A 22016-nucleotide genomic window follows, 5' to 3' on the forward strand; every position below is an offset into this window, starting at 1 on the left:
CAATCGTCTATAAAGGAGAATACAAAATTGCTAATGCCCCAATAAACCTATCCAGGCTCAATGGAAGAAGCGTGACACCAAGCTTGATTATCAGATGAACTTTGACCGACAAACTGTGATCCAGCAACTCAACCTTGCCGCAGGCCATATTTTTCCATAATATCAAAACATCTTGAGTCTTCCGAGAACTGGAGATTTTGTTGATAAATATGGTAGACCATTATGCATGCATTGTCACAATCCTATAATGTAGTGCTTTCCTTTACACTAACTTGGTCCTCTAACTAGTCTTTTAATTATGAGCAAAACTAAGGCACCCAAACACCTTCAATTCGTCAAAAGTAGGTTCTTTGCCAAATAAAGTCTCATACGGTGTTCTGTTTTGCAACAAATGAGATGAAGTACGATTAATTAAGTAAACATCACCTAGAACACATTCTCCCCAAAAACGAACATGAAGGTTACCTTGGAACATTAAAGCACGCCCAACATTTAAAATGTGTTGGTGCTTCCGTTCCACTCGCCCATTTTGTTGTGGAGTACCAACACAAGAGGTTTCCAAAAGAATGTCATTGTCATTAAAATAAGGAAGCATACATTTAAATTCAGTACCAGTGTCACTCCGTACAACCTTAACAGTCGCTTCAAACTGTCGTTCAATCATGGGAAAAAAAAGAACAAAATGCGGAATAGACCTCAGTTTTAGAATTCAACAAATAAACACAAACACCTCTTGAATAATCATCAACCAACGTTAAGAAATAGTGTGCACCACAACTAGAGGGAGTTCGGTACGACCCCCACAAATCACAATGTATCATTTCAAAACTACGACTAGCTCTACTTTCACTATTGGGAAAAGAAAGACGAGATTGTTTTTCTTGTGGGCAAACATCACAAGCTTTATTTCAAGATTTACGATAACAAGTAGCATTAACTGCAGGTAGTAGTTTGACAACTCTATCCGATGGATTCCCCATTCTCCTATGCCATAACTCAAAATCACAAACACCCGGTACCTTCACCGCATATACTATAGGGATCCTCCAGAAATAGTAGAGTCCATAAAGACGTTCGCCGGCTCCAATTAGGCTCCCCGAACGATGGTCCTGTATAGCACATAAAGAGTTAGTAAATTGTACATTACAATGCGAATCATCAATCATTTGTGATACTGAAACTAAGTTGCAATGTAATGAGGGAACAAATACGACATGACGCAAGCCTAGGCCATCTGTCAAAGCCACACGACCCTCCTTGGTGGCGAATGCTTGTGCACCATTAGGAAGGCCAATCGGGTACGGTGAAATGGAGGTAGCATCAAGCAAGAAAGAGTCGTCGCCTGTGACATGATTCGAGGCACCGGTGTCAAGGATCCGTGACGAAGAAAAATACTCACTGATCATCTTGTCCGGTGGAGGTTTGTTTACCATATTGAGAAGCAGTTGAATTTGCTCGGGCTTGGGGTCAGCCAATGTAGCAGGTGCCACGCTACTGCCAGATGTAGAGTTGCTGTCCACATTCACAACGCCAGCCCCGCTTCCTGCACCCGTCCCTACTGCATTTGCGCGCACAGGTGCCCGCCCACGATCAGTCCCCGCAGCTCCCCCCTTCTAGCCAGGCCCTTTACCAACACGTGCTTTATCCAGCCACCACTCCGTGTAGCCGTGTAGTTTAAAACATGAAGCATGATCATGACCCGTTTTGTGACAGTGAGAGCACGATAACTTGGACTTGTCACGATGCTCGGGATTACCTTTCCAGCGACCAGTTTGTATTGCAAACGCATGAGCACCTTCGAGGGGTGGCTGGACTGTACCACGAGAATCTTCCTCCTGAAGAAGGGTCTCATATGCATGCTCAAGGTCAGGGGGGGTTGTTGGGACAATAGATTAGATCGTAGAGCCCCATATAACTCATCGTCCACTACAATCAAGAACTGGTGTAAACGCTCCTCGTCCTTGTCAGTAGCATATTTTCCGGCAATATCACAGGTACAAAGGCCACATTCACATCCATGTGGGGGATTGAGTTGATTAGATCATCAAATAAACCCATCAATGTCGCATAGTATTCCTCTAAAGACATTCCTTCGGACTGTTTACAGTTAGTGATGGTAGTGCGCAATTGTTGAAGACGTGGCCATTAGCCTTGAGGTACCGCTTCGTCAAGTAGTCCCAAAGTTTCCGTGCTTCATCGAAATATGGAATCGTGCTAGAGACCTTATCATCCATGGTGCGTAGAATCCAAGAAACAAGCATGGAATTCACGGTCACCCAATCAAGCAACTTCTTCTTCTCTGTGGGTTTATTGATGGTGCCATCGACAAACCCAAGCTTCCAACGGGAGGCTAGGGACAGAGTGATCGCCCTAGACCACACGAGATAGTTCTTGTCACCCTTCAAGACTACGTGAGTAATCAGATTGTCGGGCTGATCTCCGGCGCCTAGATAAAACGGGGAAGAATGATCAATTTTGTCGCCCTCCATGGGAGATGGTAAGCGTCAATTTGAGAGAATTTTTTTTTAGGGTTTAGGTTTATTAAGGTTTAATTGCTCCGATACCATGTTATGAAAGTGTTTTCCTTAGTTTGTATTACTGTCAAGAGTTGAATATATACAAGCTAAGTGTAAGATATTAGGCCTAAACCTACGGCCCATCTAATTACATTTTATGGCTTAACAACCATACTACACTAAAATGTTCATATTCACGCGGATCCCTTCTTTACTCCTTTATCAAACAAAATACTCCATGATTTTAAGAATCCAATATAATTAGAGACATGACCGACGTGTCAAATTATGATTTTGTTGCAGTCAGGTGGAGAAAATGCCTGTACTTAGATTGAGAATATAATCTTTAAAGTAAAATAATTAAGCAACCAAAAAACCTTAATTAAAACAAAACTTTTTCTTTTTCACTTTCTATATAATTTCTTTAGTTGATAGAACAAACATTCTTGCGACAAAAAAACATTAACTTTCGATTCTTTGTCCCATCAATAACAAATCAATGAATCCCACTCTTTGGTTTTTTTTTTAAGGTATCATTTTCTTTTCATTTTAGGAACCTTGTCAAAATTTGTATGTTTCCTTTACTAATTTAGATAAATTTTTCAAAAATTTATCTTTGAACTTGTGCTTGATGATTATCTTGATCTCTCCCCTTCCTTCCAAGCATCATTTGTAAATATGACCCTGCATTTTTTATCACGTCATGTATTAGAATGATCCACAAAATTAGCGACAAAATCAAACATGCAGTACGTCTTGTATACATAAGATTTAACCATCCTATAATTTATTTATATCACTGATATCACATAAAAGTCATCACTTTGTGAAATTAAAGTAATACACTTATACACGTACGTACTCCACAATATGTAGATCAGTAGATAATAACAAATTTTACTTCACCTCAAAATAAAAATAAGTGTCATTATGTCCTAAACTTTCAACGTAAAACATGATATGAAATTAATAAAACTTCTACTCCGTACTATGTATTGTCAAGTGGGGGAAAAATGCACTCGAAGACTCTGTGGGAGCAATATTATTCTCATAAATTAAAGGAGCAATATTATTCTCATAAATTATAGGCATATTAGAATTGAGTGTAGCACTATAATAAAAGTCAAATTAAAAAAATGATAAATCAGTGTAAAAAAAATAATTAAGTTTTTTTTCCCTAGCATAAGAAAGTGCTCTTCACAAAGGAGACCTAACATCTTTGATCGAATTATACCATACCATGATGATACGCGTTTGGCTGTGTTTTCCTTTGGGGTTTTAATCCCCAAAAAATATGATACTCCCTCCGTCTCAGAATAATTGAAACGGTTTATTCGGCACAGAGTTTAATGCATTGTTTTTTTTTTATGCTTATGAGGAACAAGAATTCCAAAAGTAATAAAACACTAACCAGCTAAACAAAAATAAAAATTAACGCTAATGAGGAATAAGGCGTGGAAAAGCTACTCCTTGAATGTCCTCGTCTAAAATTTTAGTAAAAGCAATAGGAATATCCTCTAGAATCAAAGTTCTTTGAGGTTGAGCTGCTCCTTGATTAGCCAGCCAGTCTGCCGCCCTGTTACCTTCCCTGTAAACATGTAGCACCCTAACATCCCAATCTGGTTTGCTGATTAGCGAACGACATAGATTAATGAGGTGAGCACATTCACCAGTTCCTGATTCATTGCTCTTCAGTGCTTGCACGCAAGATAGATTGTCAAGCTGGATCACTAGTTTGTTAATTTGAAGCTCCCTAGCCAGCTCTAGTCCTTGGCCAAGAGCCATGACTTCTGCCCGGAATGCGTGACATATTCCAAAGTTGGATGACATAGCTGAGACTAATGTACCTCTGTGGTCACGAATCACCACACCGCCACCAGCTAGGCCTGGTGATCCTTTGGCTGCACCGTCTGAATTCATAGTGTACCACCCCTCGGGCGGGTGCTTCCAAGCTACATGTATTTCCCTCGGACGAGTGGTTGTACTGGAAGTGTTACCTCCTTCTCCTTGCAACATTCTTCTTGTTTCATCGAACCTCACTTGCAAGAATGCTCCTGTGTCCAATGGAATGTCAGTGCTACGATCAAACACATAGCAATTCCGCCAACGCCAAATCCACCATAAGGCGATGCAAAAGTATGTGGGCCAAATGCTGTCTTGGGTTGCGTCTGTGTACTCAAGATTACGCGTGACCCATGGCTTTAGTTCGCCTTGGAAGAAGTCTGGTTTTGCAGCAGGACCACTGAGTTTTTTCCATATGCATTTGGCTGCGGCACAATCTCGAACAATATGGATAGAAGTCTCCTCTTTTGCCCCACATATATAGCATCTTGGGTTGTCAGTAAGGTTCCTCTTAAACCTGTTTGCATTGCCCAATAGGCGGTCATGGTAAGTCAACCACAGGAAGGCGCGAGTACGATGCTGAACAGGTGCATCCCAAATCAATTTCCAAGTATCATCTTCGAACTCGCTACTCTCCTTTCTTATTAAGTGCATCACAGACCTTATAGTGAACTTACCCTTTGGTGAGTTACCCCAGTAGAGTAAATCCTCTAGCTCCGGGTTTGCTTGAAGTTCTTGTGCTTGTATTAACTTGAGTACATTCGAAGGGAGATATGGAGCAAAAATATCCCACTTCCAGCCATGCCCATGTTCCCACATCTCTTCCACTGTGGCTCCCAAAATGTCATCAGGAATGGGTTGAATAGTGAGTTCGCTAAGCGGCTTCGAGGTTGCCCAAACATGGTCCCAAAAAAGAGTCTTGGCACCGTTACCCACAGCTACCCATGCGCCCTCGCAAAGTACTCGTGCGCTGCTCGTAATACCATTCCAAACATTGGATTGACCTACCTTTGGTTCGAACATGTCGATATCACACCGACCCTTACAATACTTTGCTCGCAACACCCTAGCCCACAATGCGTTTGGCTCAGTCAACATGCGCCATCCGAGTTTTGCTAAGAATGCTGTATTGGCTTGCTTGGCAGATCCAATTCCAATCCCCCCATGTGACTTAGGACGTTGGAGGGTCTCCCATGCTAGGAGATGTATGCGACGGTGATCCTCACTACCTCCCCAGATAAACCTTCTTGCCCTCTTGTCTATATCTTCACAAATCGTTCTTGGAATTTTTGCCGTTTGCATTGAGTAATACGCAAGGGTTGAGATAGTTGTGTTTGCTAAAGTAATTCGTCCAGCCAGAGATAAGTACTTTGATTTCCACCCCGCAAGACGGCGATCAATTTTCTCGCATAAATGGCTGAACATATCACGAGTTACGCGGCTTGTCAATGTGGGCATACCAAGATACAAGCCCAAATCATCAGTAATTTCCATGCCCAATGCGGTACTGATGTCTGTTTGGGTCTGTGAATCGACGTTCCTCGAAAAATAGACTCGTGATTTTGGTAAACTGATTTTCTCACCAGATGCGTTGCAAAAACGGGTTAAGCATTCGTGCACCACTGTTGCCTGTTCTACAGATGCTTCAGCGAAGAGAATGATATCGTCAGCGAAGAATAAGTTGGAAAGCAACGGACCGTCCCTACTGGCTCTAATTGGCTTCCAACGCTTTGCAATGATTGCTTCTTCAATGGTTTGATATAACCTTTCCATACACATTACAAATAAATATGGTGAGAGTGGATCACCTTGGCGAATTCCTCGGCTTGGTTGGAAACTAGAGGACGATTCCCCATTCCATAGAACCTTGAGGGAGGCTGTGGTTACACACTCCATAATAACATTGATGGTCAGGGTAGGCAAATTCATTTGGAGCAGTGTATCTCGAATAAACGACCACCTCAAACGATCATACGCTTTTTTGAAATCTATCTTGAGTGCCATGAAACCTTTTGCTCCTTGCATTTTCCTCATGGTATGAATTACTTCTTGTGCTATCACTATATTGTCAGTGATTTGTCTGCCCGGAACAAAACTCCCCTGAGTGTTCGAAATGAGTCGTGGCAGAATAGGCTTAATGCGGTTAACTATAACTTTGGTAACCATCTTATATGCCACATTACACAGGTCGATTGGCCGAAATTGTGAAACTGCCTCCGGGTGGTCGACTTTAGGGAGCAAGACTATGTGTGTATTATTCAAACCCTTGGGCAAACCTTTCCCCTCTAAGCAATTCATGACTGTTGTATAGACATTCTCTTTTACAAGTTCCCAGTTCTTTTGATAAAAGAGGGCTTGAAAACCATCCGGTCCGGGCGCTTTAAGGGAGTTCATATTTTTTACTACTCCCTCTATTTCAGCACGAGTATAAGAACGGTTCAAGGCATCCCATTCACGGTTTGGAAGCTCCGGGAATACATCAGTTGGTACAGCAGACAGGTCCCCGTTTCCTTCTTCAGTGAATAGAGTTGAGAAGTAGGTTACCATATGGTTCTTGAGTTGCTCTTTGTCATGAATCCAGTTGCCACTCGAATCTTTTATCGCTACTATCTTGTTTTTCCATTGTCTAGTCACATGCTAAGATGAAAAAACGTTGTGTTACGATCCCCGTCTTTCAACCAATTCACCCAGGACTTTTGATACCACAGCAATTCTTCTTGGGCAAGAATTTCATCCAATTCCCTACGAAGGCTGGCTTCCAATTTCAGTAAGCCACGATGTGGGTTATTGGCCAGTGCCACTTGCACTCCAGAGATGCGAGCTAGAAGGGTTCGTTTCTGTCGGAAAATATTATGAAACACTTCTTTGTTCCACACTTGAAGAGCTTCAGCAAGTGTAGATAAGGATTCTACCAGTGGAGAGGTTTTTGCCCATTTGTTGTGTACAAACTCCTGGAAAGTTTCATGGGTAAGCCACACCGCTTGGAACCTGAAGGGCCGATTAATAGCTTGCAAGGGAACGAACCCATTAGGGGAAATAAAGATTGGACAATGGTCAGACACTACTGCAGGAAGATGTTTCACTTTTGCATTCGAAAAGCGCAGCCCCCACTCGCTATTACAAAGGGCGCGATCAAGTCTGGCGCTACATCTAGTCTCAGTCGAGTTCCCCCTAGCCCAAGTGTGACTGGCTCCAGCAAATTCCACTTCCAATAGCTGCATGTCTTCCACCCAGCTGTTGAATCGAGTCATGCGACGTGACGTTTCAGTACAAGACTTATTACGTTCCCATGAGTACCTAGTTTCATTGAAATCTCCAGCAATTAGCCACGGTTTATTGTGGTCTTTGGCAAACTTTTCTAGTTCAGACCATAATTCTTTCCTTTTCATCGGGTCTGGGCTCGCATACACGGCCGTGAAGAACCAAGGTTGGCCTCCAATCCGTTTAATGTCCATTGTTATGTGCTGGTTGTGTTTCAAGATTGGTTCAACCGAGACAAGTTCCGGTTTCCAGTAGATCCATATTCCTCCCCTAAAGCCTTGAGCATCAACGCGGGTGTGTCCTTGATAACCAAGAATGGACACAATGCGGGTGGCTTGTTCTCACCCATGTGGGTCTCAACTAGAGCTAGTACATCAGGTTTATGAGTACGAATTAATTCTTTGAGGGCCGCGACAAAGGCACGGCTACCCGCACCTTGTACGTTCCAAATCATGCAGGAGATTGGGTTCGTATCCAAAGTTATGTTGGGTAATCTATCAATCATAGAAACAGGTATGGAGGGGAGTGTAGACATGTAAGCAGCACTAATCAACCGTAGCACACGATTGATTTCATTGGGTAGTTGCATTGTCACTACCAATTCCGGTGGTTCCGGGTTCGGTTCGATCCATGTCTCCATTCGTACCTCCAATATGTGGGTCAGGTGGGTCGCAACCACTAGGTAGGGGTCTTCCATTGACTGTCCGAAGCACAAGGTCTTCTCCAGGGGGACTGTCAGTATGATTGGGAACGGGTCCATGGGTGGTGGAGTGGGTTGCAATTTGTTGGCTTGGGTTGAGCTTGTGTGGGGAATTTTGTTCTGTGACTGATGCTGCTAGTTGGCTTTGTGATTGATTTATACTGTAATTCTCCTTACCAAGGTTGCGATTGGTTATTCTGTGTGCTTTGGTTAATATCCTTGGTACAATATTATTGTTGGATTCTGTCAAAACCGCCTTAGTGCTGCCAGATGGGAATTCGTGTTTATCTTGCGTGCTACGGTTGATCGGGATATGTGCACTAGGATTCTGTTTACCAAAGGTATGTATACCTAGATTAAAAATAGGAGTAATTCTAGGAGGATTAGGAATCTCCAAAGAATTATCTCCTAATTCCACCGTAGGAAAGATATTAGAGTCCTTGATTGCCCCACTACTTTCCCCTTCTAGGATAATATCTTTGGCAAATATATTATTTTCCTGGGATTTTCCAATATCCCCAATATTCGCATTAATCGGGTTTTCCAAAACAGAAAATCTTGAACCCGTCCCCCTTTTCTCGCCTTGATTGGTGGCGTGAGATTTGTTACCTTGGTTAGGCATATACGCAGGATTCTTTCCGGCAGCCGTAGTGGCTCTTGTAGGGTTGTTGCCACCCTCCTGGTTGTTCTTTTCCACCCTTGGACCCCTCTTTCGAACCGGTTTTTTTACAAGCATCCAAGAGCCAAAAGTCTCATTCTCCTCTGGATTTTTTACATGTTGTTTCATGACCAAAGAATTGCTGCTGATTGTGGTATCTTGAAGTTGTTCGTTTAATTCCATGACCTCATTATTACTCAATGATGCAGTAGTAGGACATGTATCCTCATTATGGCTCATTCTCCCACATTTGAAGCAGACCATACGGATTCCCTCATATTGGATGCGCCATATTCTCCCTTTGAGCCAAAACTTCGATAAGCAGGGGTTTAGAAAGGTTTATTTCCACACTTAGACGTGTAAATTGGCCTCACTGAGCTTGTGCTGTGTTTCTGTCTATGCGCAGTACTTTTCCAATTTTTGCACCTATTTTGTGGAGGAAGTTGATATCAAAATATTCGACTGACAAATTAGGGATTCGTGCCCAGGCAGTTAGTACTTTAATTGGTGATTCATCGGGTACGAAGTTGGGTATCCATTTTCTGATGGTGAGGTAATGGTCATCAATCATCCAAGGGCCTTGTGTTAACACAAAATTATAGTCAGCAGCATTCGAAAATCTGGCTATGAAGAATTTATGACCAATGTCAGTAAGTGATAATTCGCCTCTAAGGTTCCATTTCTTCTTCAGTTTGCGCATCAGCCCCATGTACCCTACATTGCCATCGAACATCTTGATTATTAGTGTATTTCTCCATGGTTTGCGCATTCTCAATTTTTCTTCTTTAGAAAGAAGTATGGCTGGACATTGCTCATCATTTAGAATATCCTCTGGAGCAGTATCGTCGTCGGAGACATCATCATCATCTTCTCCACTCTGTAACAACTCAGTTGAGTTTTGTGATTGAATGGGGCATGTTACCATATCTCGGAATGAGAGGGGTGGAATTGGGTTCTCCTTAGAGATATTTTGGGCCATTATTCCAGGTGTGGTTCCATCGACAGCAGCCTCCCTGTTGGTGTTCGCATCCACCATGATATCATCTTGTTGGGCTGGATTCTCAAAGATGAGATGAGTGATTTTGCGCTTTGGTTTTTTTATTGAACGAATCAGTTGATCCTGTTCTTCATTGGTTTCAATGGTTTCGCCCTGGGCGACGCTATTTGGGAGCATCTTGAAAACTCGGGGAAATACGATGGACTTATTGTTATTTAATTAGATGCTAGTTGGTAGTTTGTTATTTTTTTTTTTAATATAGGTAGTGGGATGTGTGTCAAACTTTCAAGGGGGTAGGGGGGTGGGGTGGGGTGGGGGGGTAGTGGAATTTTTTAATGTTTTTTTTAGGGAGTAAGGATGTAGGTGGGTCTTTGGATTAGTGAGAAATTAATATAATATTAATAAAAATTTCCATTTTTAAAAACGTTGTGAATAATCCGCGACGGCCTTATAAGAAAAGCGTTTCGAGTATTCCGGGACGGAGGGAGTATGAATCAATTAAGAAGCTTCTTTCCAGAGGCGAGGTCGATTATGAACCTAAACCAAGACTCGGATGCATTTCTAATGAAAGTAATAACATGTTATGTTCACTTTATTTTCACTTTTCTTACAAAAAAAATAAGTCCATATAAGATAAATTCATGATAAATTGGATCGGACTCAAAACTTGGAATCAATGTAGCATGATTCGAACTTTTGAAGAATAAGTTAGACAAATGTAAAGCCTAAAAATGTAAAGCCATAGGTCCATAACTCCATAACATAAAGTGTTTGGACTGAGAGGAGAGAGAGACAGCCCACTGTATCTTCCCATGGTTGTACAGCTTCTGAAGTCTATTGGGTCCCACACAAAAGTAACAAAGAAGGGCCCAATGTGAGTGAAGTTATTCACGAGAATGGAAAGGCATACAAACAATAAACTCAATTAACCCCCATATTTTAAACGTTAAATGGGGCCCACTGGGTCCCATGTTAGGGAAAAATTGACCAATAGGAAGACAATAATCAACATTATTATTATTATTATTATTGCAAGCCATGGTTTATAAAGGTTATAAACATTAGATTGCACATGATCATTCATAAATTTCGTGTAACCGATGTTGACCAATGTCAGCAAAATATTTACATGTCATTTTTATTGGTGGTAAAAATGAATTCATAGATGATTTATTACCAATTATGAATTATGAATTTAGAATATGGTTTGTAAAATATTCGAATCTGTAATCAATCAGTTTTAACTTTAAATACGTATAAAAGATTTTGCAAGCATTATGCGTATAATAAATTTATTTGTACATTGGAGTAATTTTTATTCAGTTTTTGGTAACATTTAACATGTTTTGATTAATTTTTATATTATAATGTTTTTTTATGGGTAAGCATTTAAAAGCTAGGGTGTTATAGATATATTTACATTTATGCATTTATTAGTGATTTTAAAAGGATAGTACTTTTAATCCTATACATATACTCCGTACAATATTATTTTACACCAACTTTAAATAAGAATTTGTGAATCCTTATCAAGTAAATAATGTCATACAGAGTACTACATATTCTATTTTCAAAATTGCTAAAAATATAAAATAGAAAAACAATTTTGTTAAAAGGATTTCAATCATAATTTCATGTGTACGGATATATATTATATACTACGTACTATGCATAATGAACTGTTATACATGTAAAATCCGGAGCATTCCAACTGTATATATATTGTAGCTAAACTATGTGTTCAGTAATTCTTAAGCCATACGGATATTAATCACTTAAAATTATATAGTCCGTAGTTTAATTATTACTCCTTACATGATAAACCTCGTTATAAATACTCATAAATATATGGTAATAAATATTCTATTTTGTATCCGCAATGTTTAAAAAGTTTAAGTCAATATGTTGTCATCAAACTACTTCTTTAATGTACAAGTATTTAACATCAATTGAGTCAATGATAAAGATTTAGAAAAACTAATGACGACCAATCAATTCTAATCAGCAAAAATTAAAACGTGTTTCAATCAATAAGAATAAAACTTAATTAGTAAAATAAAATTCAATTAATTACTAGTCTGGAGTATAATTAATTTTAGTTCAGTAAAAATTAGATGAATTGAACATAGCCTAATGCACGAGTTTAAAAATGTAAACTACGGAGTTTAAAAACCTTATGCTATAGTACAACGTGTTCAATGTTGCAAGTAGAATACTGTATTTTAATACTTCATACTTATATTCTTTTAATTCTCAATAAATTCACATGTTCTTCAATAATTATTACATAATCAAATAATGAATTTAGTATAAATATAAACGAAAATGATAAATGTCGCAAACATGCGACCTTTAAGTCGTGTCACAATGATGACATGTCATGCTTATGTGTCGTGATTTAAATTGGAAACTAAAATATTTAAATTATATAACCTATATATTATATATATTTCAAAAAAAGGTAGGAAAATGTTAATATTCTAATTTGTTTCCTGCTTTATATCGATTACCTTATTTACATATTTAATATTGCATTAATAGTAAAAATATTGTGATGACGCAAACCTACGTGGCGCCTATATATATACCAATTAGATTCCAACAAGTAAGATTTCGACAACTAAATGTTATCGCAACTTGTGACCTTTATCATCACCCAAATATAAATGTATGTATGTAATTGTTAAATTTCTTAATATAAACATAAAATTAATACTCTGTGTCTCATTTTATTTACCCCGGCCAATCGATCAAAAATACACTAACAAAAAGTGATCAAACAGGACAAGTAAATTGAGACCGAGGAATTGAAGTGGAATAAAAAAGATTTGATTGATAAAAGAGAAAGGGGGATAAAAAGTATTAATGTGTTATTTGTTTGGTTCAACTTATTTAAAGAACTATACTATGTAGTAATGAATTTAGTATAAATGTAACCCAAAAAACGCTAATAAAAAGCGATCAAACAGGATAAGTAAAATGAGACGGAATGAGTAACAATTGATAAAGTGAAAAAGGGGGAGAAGAAATATTACTGTGAGGATTGCAAATAGGAGGATCTTCAAATAGAGAGAATGCAAGCTGCTTTTGCGCAACACCAATGTCGAACAAAATAAGACCAGACAAAGGGTCTTTTACAATTATGTCCTTAACCGGTAACCATAAAAACAGTTCTTCTTGACTAAGCCCTTCAACACCATTAAGACCACCAAAGGTAAGGTTAGCTTTTACGACGGTATCGAACCGAACCAACGTCTCGAACATGGACTCACACGGCTCGTCGAAGTAGACCTCTAACAAGCCATCTTGGTCAAGTGTGTAGGACTTAACATTCCTAGGGAAGATCCCACCGGGTAGGCCTTGGCTCTTAAGGAGATCATGGATTGATGATGATGAAGAGATTAGGGTGGTGGTGGTGGTGTTAATTGGGTGAATTAGTTGGAGGATTATTAAGAGGGGTAAAATTGTCAATTTCTTCATGGTTATGGAAAAGAGTTGGAACACTCTTGGAAGTGAGTGTTTAATGTGTTGAGTTTGAGGTTTTTGGTTGAGAGAATGAAGTGATGAGTAATGAGTGGGGGAGAAAGCATTTAGATGGTCCTATATAAAGGGGTGGTGGGCTCAAATGTGTAACACTAGATTTTACTATTACACTAGCACACTTCTAGCCTCGAGTTATACTTTGTACTCCCTCCGTTTTTTATTAGCTTATTTTGTCTGAAATTATATTATCTGAACTTGTTCTTAACTTATATGAACTTTTTTTTTTTTTTTGAATTGACTTATCTGAACTTATATAAGCTTGTGAGGTAAATTAAGAGAGTGTATTTTCTTTATGTTTCTTTTAGTGTAGAGGGAGCCACATAAAGCAAATGATGCAGACGATATTCAATCATCGGTGAATGATATCATTTCCATATGAATTTAACCACGAGTATTTGCCTATATAAACAAAGACATTAACGTGTAAAGTAAAAATAGAAAAAAGTTATTATGCAAAATACTTGTACGAAAAGTGTGAAGACTTTTATGTAATGGCTTGTTTAATTTTAATTTCTCCACAAATATGAATTGTATAAACTAATTAAGAAGAAAATGACCTTTAATGGATGTTATTGAAACTTATTTAACTGTCAGATCATGTGACATGTCATTTTTTTTACCAACATACGTATAATTAGGCTCAGTCTGACAGTTAAGTAATTATAAGACGGTCTGATAGGAGAGTAGCTGAAAATTAACTATAACATTAACTTAAATTAATTAAGTAAAAATGAATTGAGATAATCTTCTCAAGATAAATGTAATCTGCTAGATGTTAGTTAGATTAATGTAATTGAATTTTAATTAACATCTACCATAACCTATTTCTTATTATAAGGAAAGAAATCAGGTAAACTGCCTAATGCGTCATTTTAGGTATAATACATGCAATAACTACAAAACAAGATCAACGGGAACCAAGGTCTAGTCTCACACTAATCTCGACCCCTAAATAATACTTCATATGAGATCGATTTGTTACCTAAAGTGTCTCTTCTAAAAAGATCTTAAAATTTAATGACATACTTTACACAGGGTGTTGTTGTTATCATATTAGACCATTTGACAATTATATATCTGTCAAACAGCATTTTATATCTACCAACTACATACTTCCTCTGTTCTTATTATATAACATAATGGGGTTTTAAACACTATTCACATAAACACATTTGACTTCTTTTTGTGGTTATACATAAGAAAAAACATAGTCGTGTGGGTTCTTATTATATTCGTATCAGTAAATATTATTTAAATATCAACTTTTTATAATTTTTTCCAATCCACAATTAGAGATATTAATGTTTTAAATCGTGTATTGGCAAACGTGCCTAAATAATTGTGTCATTTAAAAAAGAACGGAGGAAGTATAAGTTATATAAAGTGTCATTTATTCTGATGATTTACTAACTCTATCTCAAGCGGTCTTTTATAAAAAAATATATTATTTTTTCAAACGCAAAAAAAAGAAAGTAAGACATAGTATTTCCTAAATATCATTTTAAGATCCCTCCTACTTCCTACGTTCCACAAAGGATGCATCATTTCTATTTGCACGTATGCCAATACGCTTCTTTAAACATTAATATCTCTAAATGCGTATAAGTAAAAATTATAAAAATTTGATATTTGGAATCCTGGCCCTATACGAATTTACAATCCGTGGACTATGGACCGTGGTGCACATAGAGCATGATGCACCAAAAGAACATGACACTACGGCAAAAGAACATGCGATATAATATTTCACTTTTTTGTTATAAAAATAATATATTATTTTACTATTTATAAAAAACCTAAATAAAAAAAATACTCATGTTCTTTTCTCGTAACCAGATGTTCTTTCAATTATATACTAGTGTTCTTAAGGTGCACCATGCTCTATGTGCACCATGATCCACCTTCTAAATTGCGACGAATTTAACAACATCTTTGACTATGTTTTTTCTTACACAACAGTGAAAAAATAATTGTCAAAATTGATTGATGAATAGTGCGCAAATGAGAAACAATGCATCTATTATGCAGCGGAGGAAGTATCAAACTAACTATTCACTATATTATTTTTTAACTAGATATGCATGATACTCGACTTTCGAATTTCAAAGGCTTATACAATTGCTCATAATATTTTAACATCTTTTTTTTGTAAAATGAAATTAAAAAGTAAAGGCATTAAGGAAATTTCAAAGGGATTCGACTTTTAAATTTCAAAGGCATATACATTCGATTACTTATATGGAGTTGATTTATATAGTAGAGATATAAATTACAACATTTTAATTTTTACATTTGCAACGTATACACAATTGGTATCTTGTTTACTACAGGGTATTAGCTACTCCCTCCGTTTTTTTTGTTCTACGTTTTCCTTTTTGGGTGTCTCATAATATTCTTTACATTTCCTTTTATATTATCACATAAATGCTTTAATATTCCATCAAATTTTGTGTCAAATGATTATTTTAACCAATTAAATTCATTGGGTCATTTAATATCTAACACTTTAAACCAAAGACAAGATCAATCTCTAACATCAAATTAATCCCAACCGCAACTATATGTATAGTTGTTGTCTAGGTTATCAAGGTAGACGTTTAACCAACCAAAAAATTATAGATACATGTATCGATCCTTTAAAATAGTTGAACCTAAAGGAAAAGAATTTGTAGGTTGAATATAATGAATCAATTAATTCCATCTATTTAAGTTTATCGTGAAAACTATTTTTTCTACTTTCAATATTCAATCTTGTTGTTATTTATTAGTATTCCCTCCGTCTCCTTGGGTTCTTTACGTTTAGTATTTTACACGCGTTTTAACGATAAACTGATGTGCATTGAGATTCCTCTATTTTTTTATTTAAACAAGGAAAATTGTGAGAGATTAAATAACCCAATGAATTTAATTGGTTAAAATAATCATTGGAAACCAATTTTGATAGAATATTACAGCATTTATGTGATAATATAAAAGGAAATGTATATAACATTTTTGGACACCCAAAAAAGGAAAAAGTAAAGATAAAAAAGAGAACTGAAATAATATTTTTAAAAGAAACTCAAAATAAAAGTAAGAAAAATATAATAAAGAAACCTTAATAACATAAAATATAAAATTACCAACTAAAAGCATGACAATGGGATGGTAAGTAGTAAGAAAAAAAAGTGTTACCATGGGAAGAAGCAGTCTTATTAGGCGCTAGCACACGACAACAACAAGAAAAATCTCCGATTGGGAATAAGGGATCTTCATAAACCTTCAAATTAAATATATAAGATGAAATTGAGGCCATAAATCATAGATATTTCGTGAAAATATATTTGCAAAGATGGCTTATAAGGTTATTTAATTTGCTAGCAGAAGAAAATGAAAAATGTTTTTTAAAAGGCGTGATGAAATTGTCGATTGAGACTCGAAAGTACGTAAAGAATAGGCAAATTTAAGATCTCGGACGATGAGAATGAATTCACAATGCTTTAGACCATATTTCTTGAAATGGGATGATTGATTGAAAATTTTGGCTAAATTATCTTACCTTATTAACAAGGAAAGAGATAAACTCAACTTGAAACTAAATTTGTGTTCCTTGAAAAGAGGGGTATGCGGCTGGTGAAAATTTTCTTTTTATGTATGCTCTAATCTTCTTTTTAAAAGAAAAATATATTGAAGCGGCATTATCTAACACCCTAGATCTTTTTACCTAAGTGTCATTTGATAAGAAACCGATTTTATTTTATTTAAAATCTAGCTGGTTGGGTTTATTGTTTAATCATACTCAACCCCTTTTTGAATAAATGCGTCGCATGCCTTAATTTTCCGTTACAAAATAAATGAATTACTTCTATATTTTGGTAATATATTATTTCTTGGCCTCCTTTATTCCCCACTTAATTCGTTTTACACTTTCTCTTTCTTTCGCATATATACTTAAATATAATTAAAATAAAACCCTAACAATATCTTAAATACAAACATTTTCTTATAATAATGCTTAAATATGTATAAATTCCAAAACACGCCCCTTTACAAAATAATTCCTACCATACCGTGCACATCAGCAGGTTTACAAAAAGAAAAATTGTCGTAAATACGCTAATTCCATGTGCAGTATTACAAAAAATGATCCGCTAATAGAGTAGCGGTTTATTAGAGAGGTCAAAATAACCACCATAAACTCTGTTTGTACTAGATAAAACCCTAATTGAGTTGCGGTTTTACTATCAATTGGTGGTTTGCGGTTTAATTATTATGATTATTATTTTTGCAAAATCGCTAGGGTGGACACTATGATGGGAAATATTTTATGAATTTAGGCATCTTTTAAGGTTATTGCGTGAAATCGTTCTCTAATCACATGCTCTCTCTTTCAAAGTCCCCGTTGTCCTTTCATTATAGTAAAATGGCGATACACTTGTCCACTTACACAATATTATAGATCTCACTGCTATGTGAAATCACAATTAAATTCATTTCAGACATCGTTCGATTAGTTTAAGTCAGATCAGATATGGCGAAGAGACTTTCAATTTGAGTATTGGTCGTGTTTGGTACATTTGGGTACGAGTACGAGTCAAGTTCATTTGGTTAATTAGGACAATTTGGGTCTATTAAAAGTTAATTATCGTGGGAAATAAATTCATTTGAATTGTGTTTGATTTCGGTCGGGTCAGGTTTGTTTTGGGTTATCCATTTTCAGGTTTTCACCTCCAAAACATGTGAACATCTCGTTAATTCATTGGCCAAGGAAAAAGTTGAAACGTATGTTCAGTATTCTGCATGGGAGGCAGAGATGGGAAGGAATCATATTGTAAAATTTGTAACAGAAACAAATAATTGAAGATTCTAAGCAAATTTTTAAAGTTTCAACAAACAAATGTTTTACTCACTTTTTAATTTAATTATATACGTATTTCGTAATAGTGTGAAAGAAATGTCAGTGATAAATTTGATTAAGGAGAATAATTGCTATTTTGAAAAAACGTATAAAACCTTTCTATTAGCCCTTGTCTTTTACTTCGTATAAATTAGTAAACTAGTGTGTGGCTCGGGCGATGCCCTGGTTTTTACATTGAATAATTAAAATTTTAGATTTTTCTTAAGCTCAATATTGACCAAAATACTTGTATTTTATAGAATGAAAAACATCTGGTTAAGTTCGTCAACTACACATACACGCTACGTCATTTATCATGGCAAATAATTTTTCAATCATATCATCTTACAATTTGTATAATTTGTTTTCTCATGGAACTAAGTGTGCTAAATTAATTAATAAACACCAAATTAGATATATATGCAGCTATGTAGGGCAATCCTATAGTTAATTCTTGTATACCTATAAGACTTGTGACATCATGTTTCTTCATGGTTGTCATAATACTTTGATTTTTTTCCCCAAGATAGTCCATAGAAATAAAAAAGTCACATAAAAATTTAGTTGTTTTAGAATTCATCATTTATTTATAAATTAATGTGAAGAGATAAATCACAATTGGTGGTTGGTTAAGATGGTAATGAGAGTTATCATCCATACTTGAAGTCTAGTGTTCAAACCTCATTGTATTGATTTTTGGTTGTCCATTACATAACACTTGGTGAGTGGATGATGTGGCGTAATAAGGAGAGTATTACGTGACACATATACATTTTTCACAACGCCTTTTAATATATTAGTTCATTGTATTGATTTTTGGTTGTCCATTACATAACACTTGGTGAGTGGATGATGTGGCGTAATGAGGAGAGTATTACGTGACACATATACATTTTTCACAACGCCTTTTAATATATTAGTATAGATTTGTACTCCCAGCGCACAAAATTAATTGGTCATTTTTTCATAATTGGCCTATTTTAATTATTAATGCACTTTAAATTTCCCCCCTTATTTTATTGTATCGTTCTTACGTCATCTCCACTATCTGTTATTACAATTGTTTATTCATTTATATCTTATTTTAGTAAAATTAGTTCACCTTCATTAAACTCCGTGCCGATCAAAGTGCACCATTCATTTTTATACAGAGAGAGTAGTTTACATTTTAAGTCACTCACCTCCAATATAGCCGAAAAACTACTTAGCATAGTTTGACGATAAAATAAGTATCATACACTCATGTATACATTATTATTAGAAACACGTTGGTAATATAATATAATCACCTTATTTTCACTTATTTCAGGAAAAATAAGTTTAGGTAATAAGATCAGTTAAGTTCATATAAGGTTACATAAGATAGGTTAAGAAAAAAAAATAAGGGTTACCCGAGTACAATTTATAACTAAAATAAGTTCTAATATGTTCAGATAAGATAAATTGAGGAAAAATAAGTGAAAATCAGGTGATTAGAATGCACCTTAAATGATTTTCTTCATTTAGTCACTAAGCTTGTCTTTGCAACTTGTATTTCTTAGTAAACTAATAGAGTGACTACCTACTATTACCTCCGTTTCAAAATGATATTTTCACTTTCCGTTTTAATCCATTCATAGTGTTATTTACATTTTACTTTATTCTATTTTTGAAAATGAAAAATTACTACCTTACCCTTCTTACCCCACAAATATTTACAATTTTTCACCACTTTCTCTTATTTTATAAATATTTTTTCCATCATCCAACCACATTTTTACACATTTCTCTTGCTTTATCCATATTTTATTATATTCAACCAACTTTTCTCATTTTTGTTTTAATATTTGTGCAAATATTAACCGTAAACATCTTTATGAATCGTAGGTAGTACTCTCCATAACTTAGTTGGAGTAGCTTTGCCACGTCTTATTTCTAGTTAACTAGTATTGATCCCGTGCTCTGCACGGCTTTTGTTTTGTTTCAAAAGTGAGTTTAATTTTTCAATTCATCAAAAAAGAGTACGGAGTAATTATATTTCATTTCGTGTTTTACTAAGAAAACTGTGAACATAGAAATATAAATTGGTATGTTTCTTGAAATTAATAGAAAAAATTAAAGGTAAATGGGTATGAAATTTATTGTAGGTGAAGGAGCATGATGTTTTTTGATATTGAACAAACATGAAATTGAAGAAGGAAAGGGCATAAATTTTTTGGTGGCGAAGAGACATGAAATTGGAGAAGGAAGTGACATGAAGTTAAAATAAAATAAAATGTGAAGATGTTTGCAAAGAGGGACACGTGACACTCCAAATTTCTTACAAATGTACCTGTTATTAAATATTACTCCCTTCGTCTCTATTTGTTCTTTACGTATACTATTTCGGGTGTCTTGTTTTGTTCTTCCTGTTTCCTTTTATATTGTCTCATAAATGTCTTAATATTCTATCAAAATTTGTGTCAAAAGGTTATGTAACCAATTAAATTTATTGGACATTTAATCTATCACGTTTTCCCATTGGGGCATTAAATCTTTCTCATTTTTTCAATGTCAGATTTTTTATAAAAAGTGTAGATATTATAAATAAACGTAATTTGCCTTGTTTAACTAAAAAATAGAGAAACTTCAATGCACATTAATTAGTTCTTAAACCGCGTGCATAATGCCAAACGTAAATAAAAAGAGAGGGAGGGAGTAGTATAGATTAGCCCCTCGCCTGCATCAATAATAATTATAAAAAACAACGACTCTATAATGACTGCGGACTAGTAATACAATATATTTCGAAAGACATTACCATTCTAATAATATTTATGTTAAAATATCTCTATTACACAAGGGAGGAGGGGAGGGGCATTTCGGTAATCTCACTTTTAGTGTCCTCATGTAAAAGACTAAAATACCCTTCGACCTTTTACAATTTAATTCAATAACAAAGCTGGCTTTTAATGCTATAACAAACACCCAAACCTTCTTAGTGGGCCCATAAAGACAACTATACAACTGATTTGACTGCAATAACAACCTAAAATCTTCTTTGTTACAATTACCAAAATTAGGGAAAAATCAAGAATAAACTTTATTTTGATTGAGAGTGATTAAATCAGGAAAGGAAATTAATTTGATTGAAATTAATTTTGATTGAGTGATTAAATCAGGAAAGGATATGAAAATTAGGGAAACACTAGAATACAAATACAGAATCAATAAAAGTCAATTAATACAAAAGAGAGGAAATTATTGCTTTGTGAAGTTTTTGCCTATTATGTATGATAATTTTTATTTTTTATACTCTCGCACGCATCGCGTGCATATAAGACTAGTATATATACAATGAATCCCTATTAGAATAGTTGGTTAAGAACTACTCCCTCCTTCCTATTTTATTCTTTACTTTTTTCGTTTCTAGTGTCCCATTTTAATTTTCACACCGAAGACATTGTTGTATTTAGCTCAAAGCAATAGCACCAACCCATCATTTCATTCATTGCGGCTTACCTCAAAGTAAGAAAGCAAGGCTCTTTTTATACAACCCTAATGTTTACTACAACCAATAGGAAATAGGAAAACTAGAATTGTTAGATAATCAACCTAGGAAACTACAAATGACTACTAGGACAAATCACATGTTTCCACATATG

The 22016-nt window shown here is 35.7% G+C and overlaps 1 protein-coding gene across 3 annotated transcripts; it reads right to left on the bottom strand.

The window, feature by feature from the left end:
- Nucleotides 1-753: 753 nt before the first annotated feature.
- On the bottom strand, nt 754-13561 carry LOC110777581 (uncharacterized). Of its 3 annotated transcripts, none has more exons than XM_056832977.1 (2): nt 13010-13561; nt 754-1109 (listed from the first exon to the last, which is right to left on the bottom strand). In XM_056832977.1, exons 1-2 carry the CDS (start codon nt 13452-13454, stop codon nt 1003-1005), a joined length of 552 nt encoding a protein of 183 aa, XP_056688955.1. In that variant the 5' UTR covers nt 13455-13561; the 3' UTR covers nt 754-1002. The 3 variants fall into 3 exon arrangements, with proteins under 3 accessions (XP_056688955.1, XP_021837874.1, XP_021837873.1); XM_021982182.2 differs by lacking the exon at nt 754-1109 and adding an exon at nt 2899-3200 and having other exon boundaries at nt 13010-13560; XM_021982181.2 differs by lacking the exon at nt 754-1109 and adding an exon at nt 10618-10808.
- Between the last annotated feature and the right edge of the window lie 8455 nt (nt 13562-22016).

The sequence above is a fragment of the Spinacia oleracea genome, chromosome 6 (genome assembly GCF_020520425.1).
Source record: "Spinacia oleracea cultivar Varoflay chromosome 6, BTI_SOV_V1, whole genome shotgun sequence".
NCBI classification, from domain to species: Eukaryota; Viridiplantae; Streptophyta; class Magnoliopsida; order Caryophyllales; family Amaranthaceae; genus Spinacia; species Spinacia oleracea.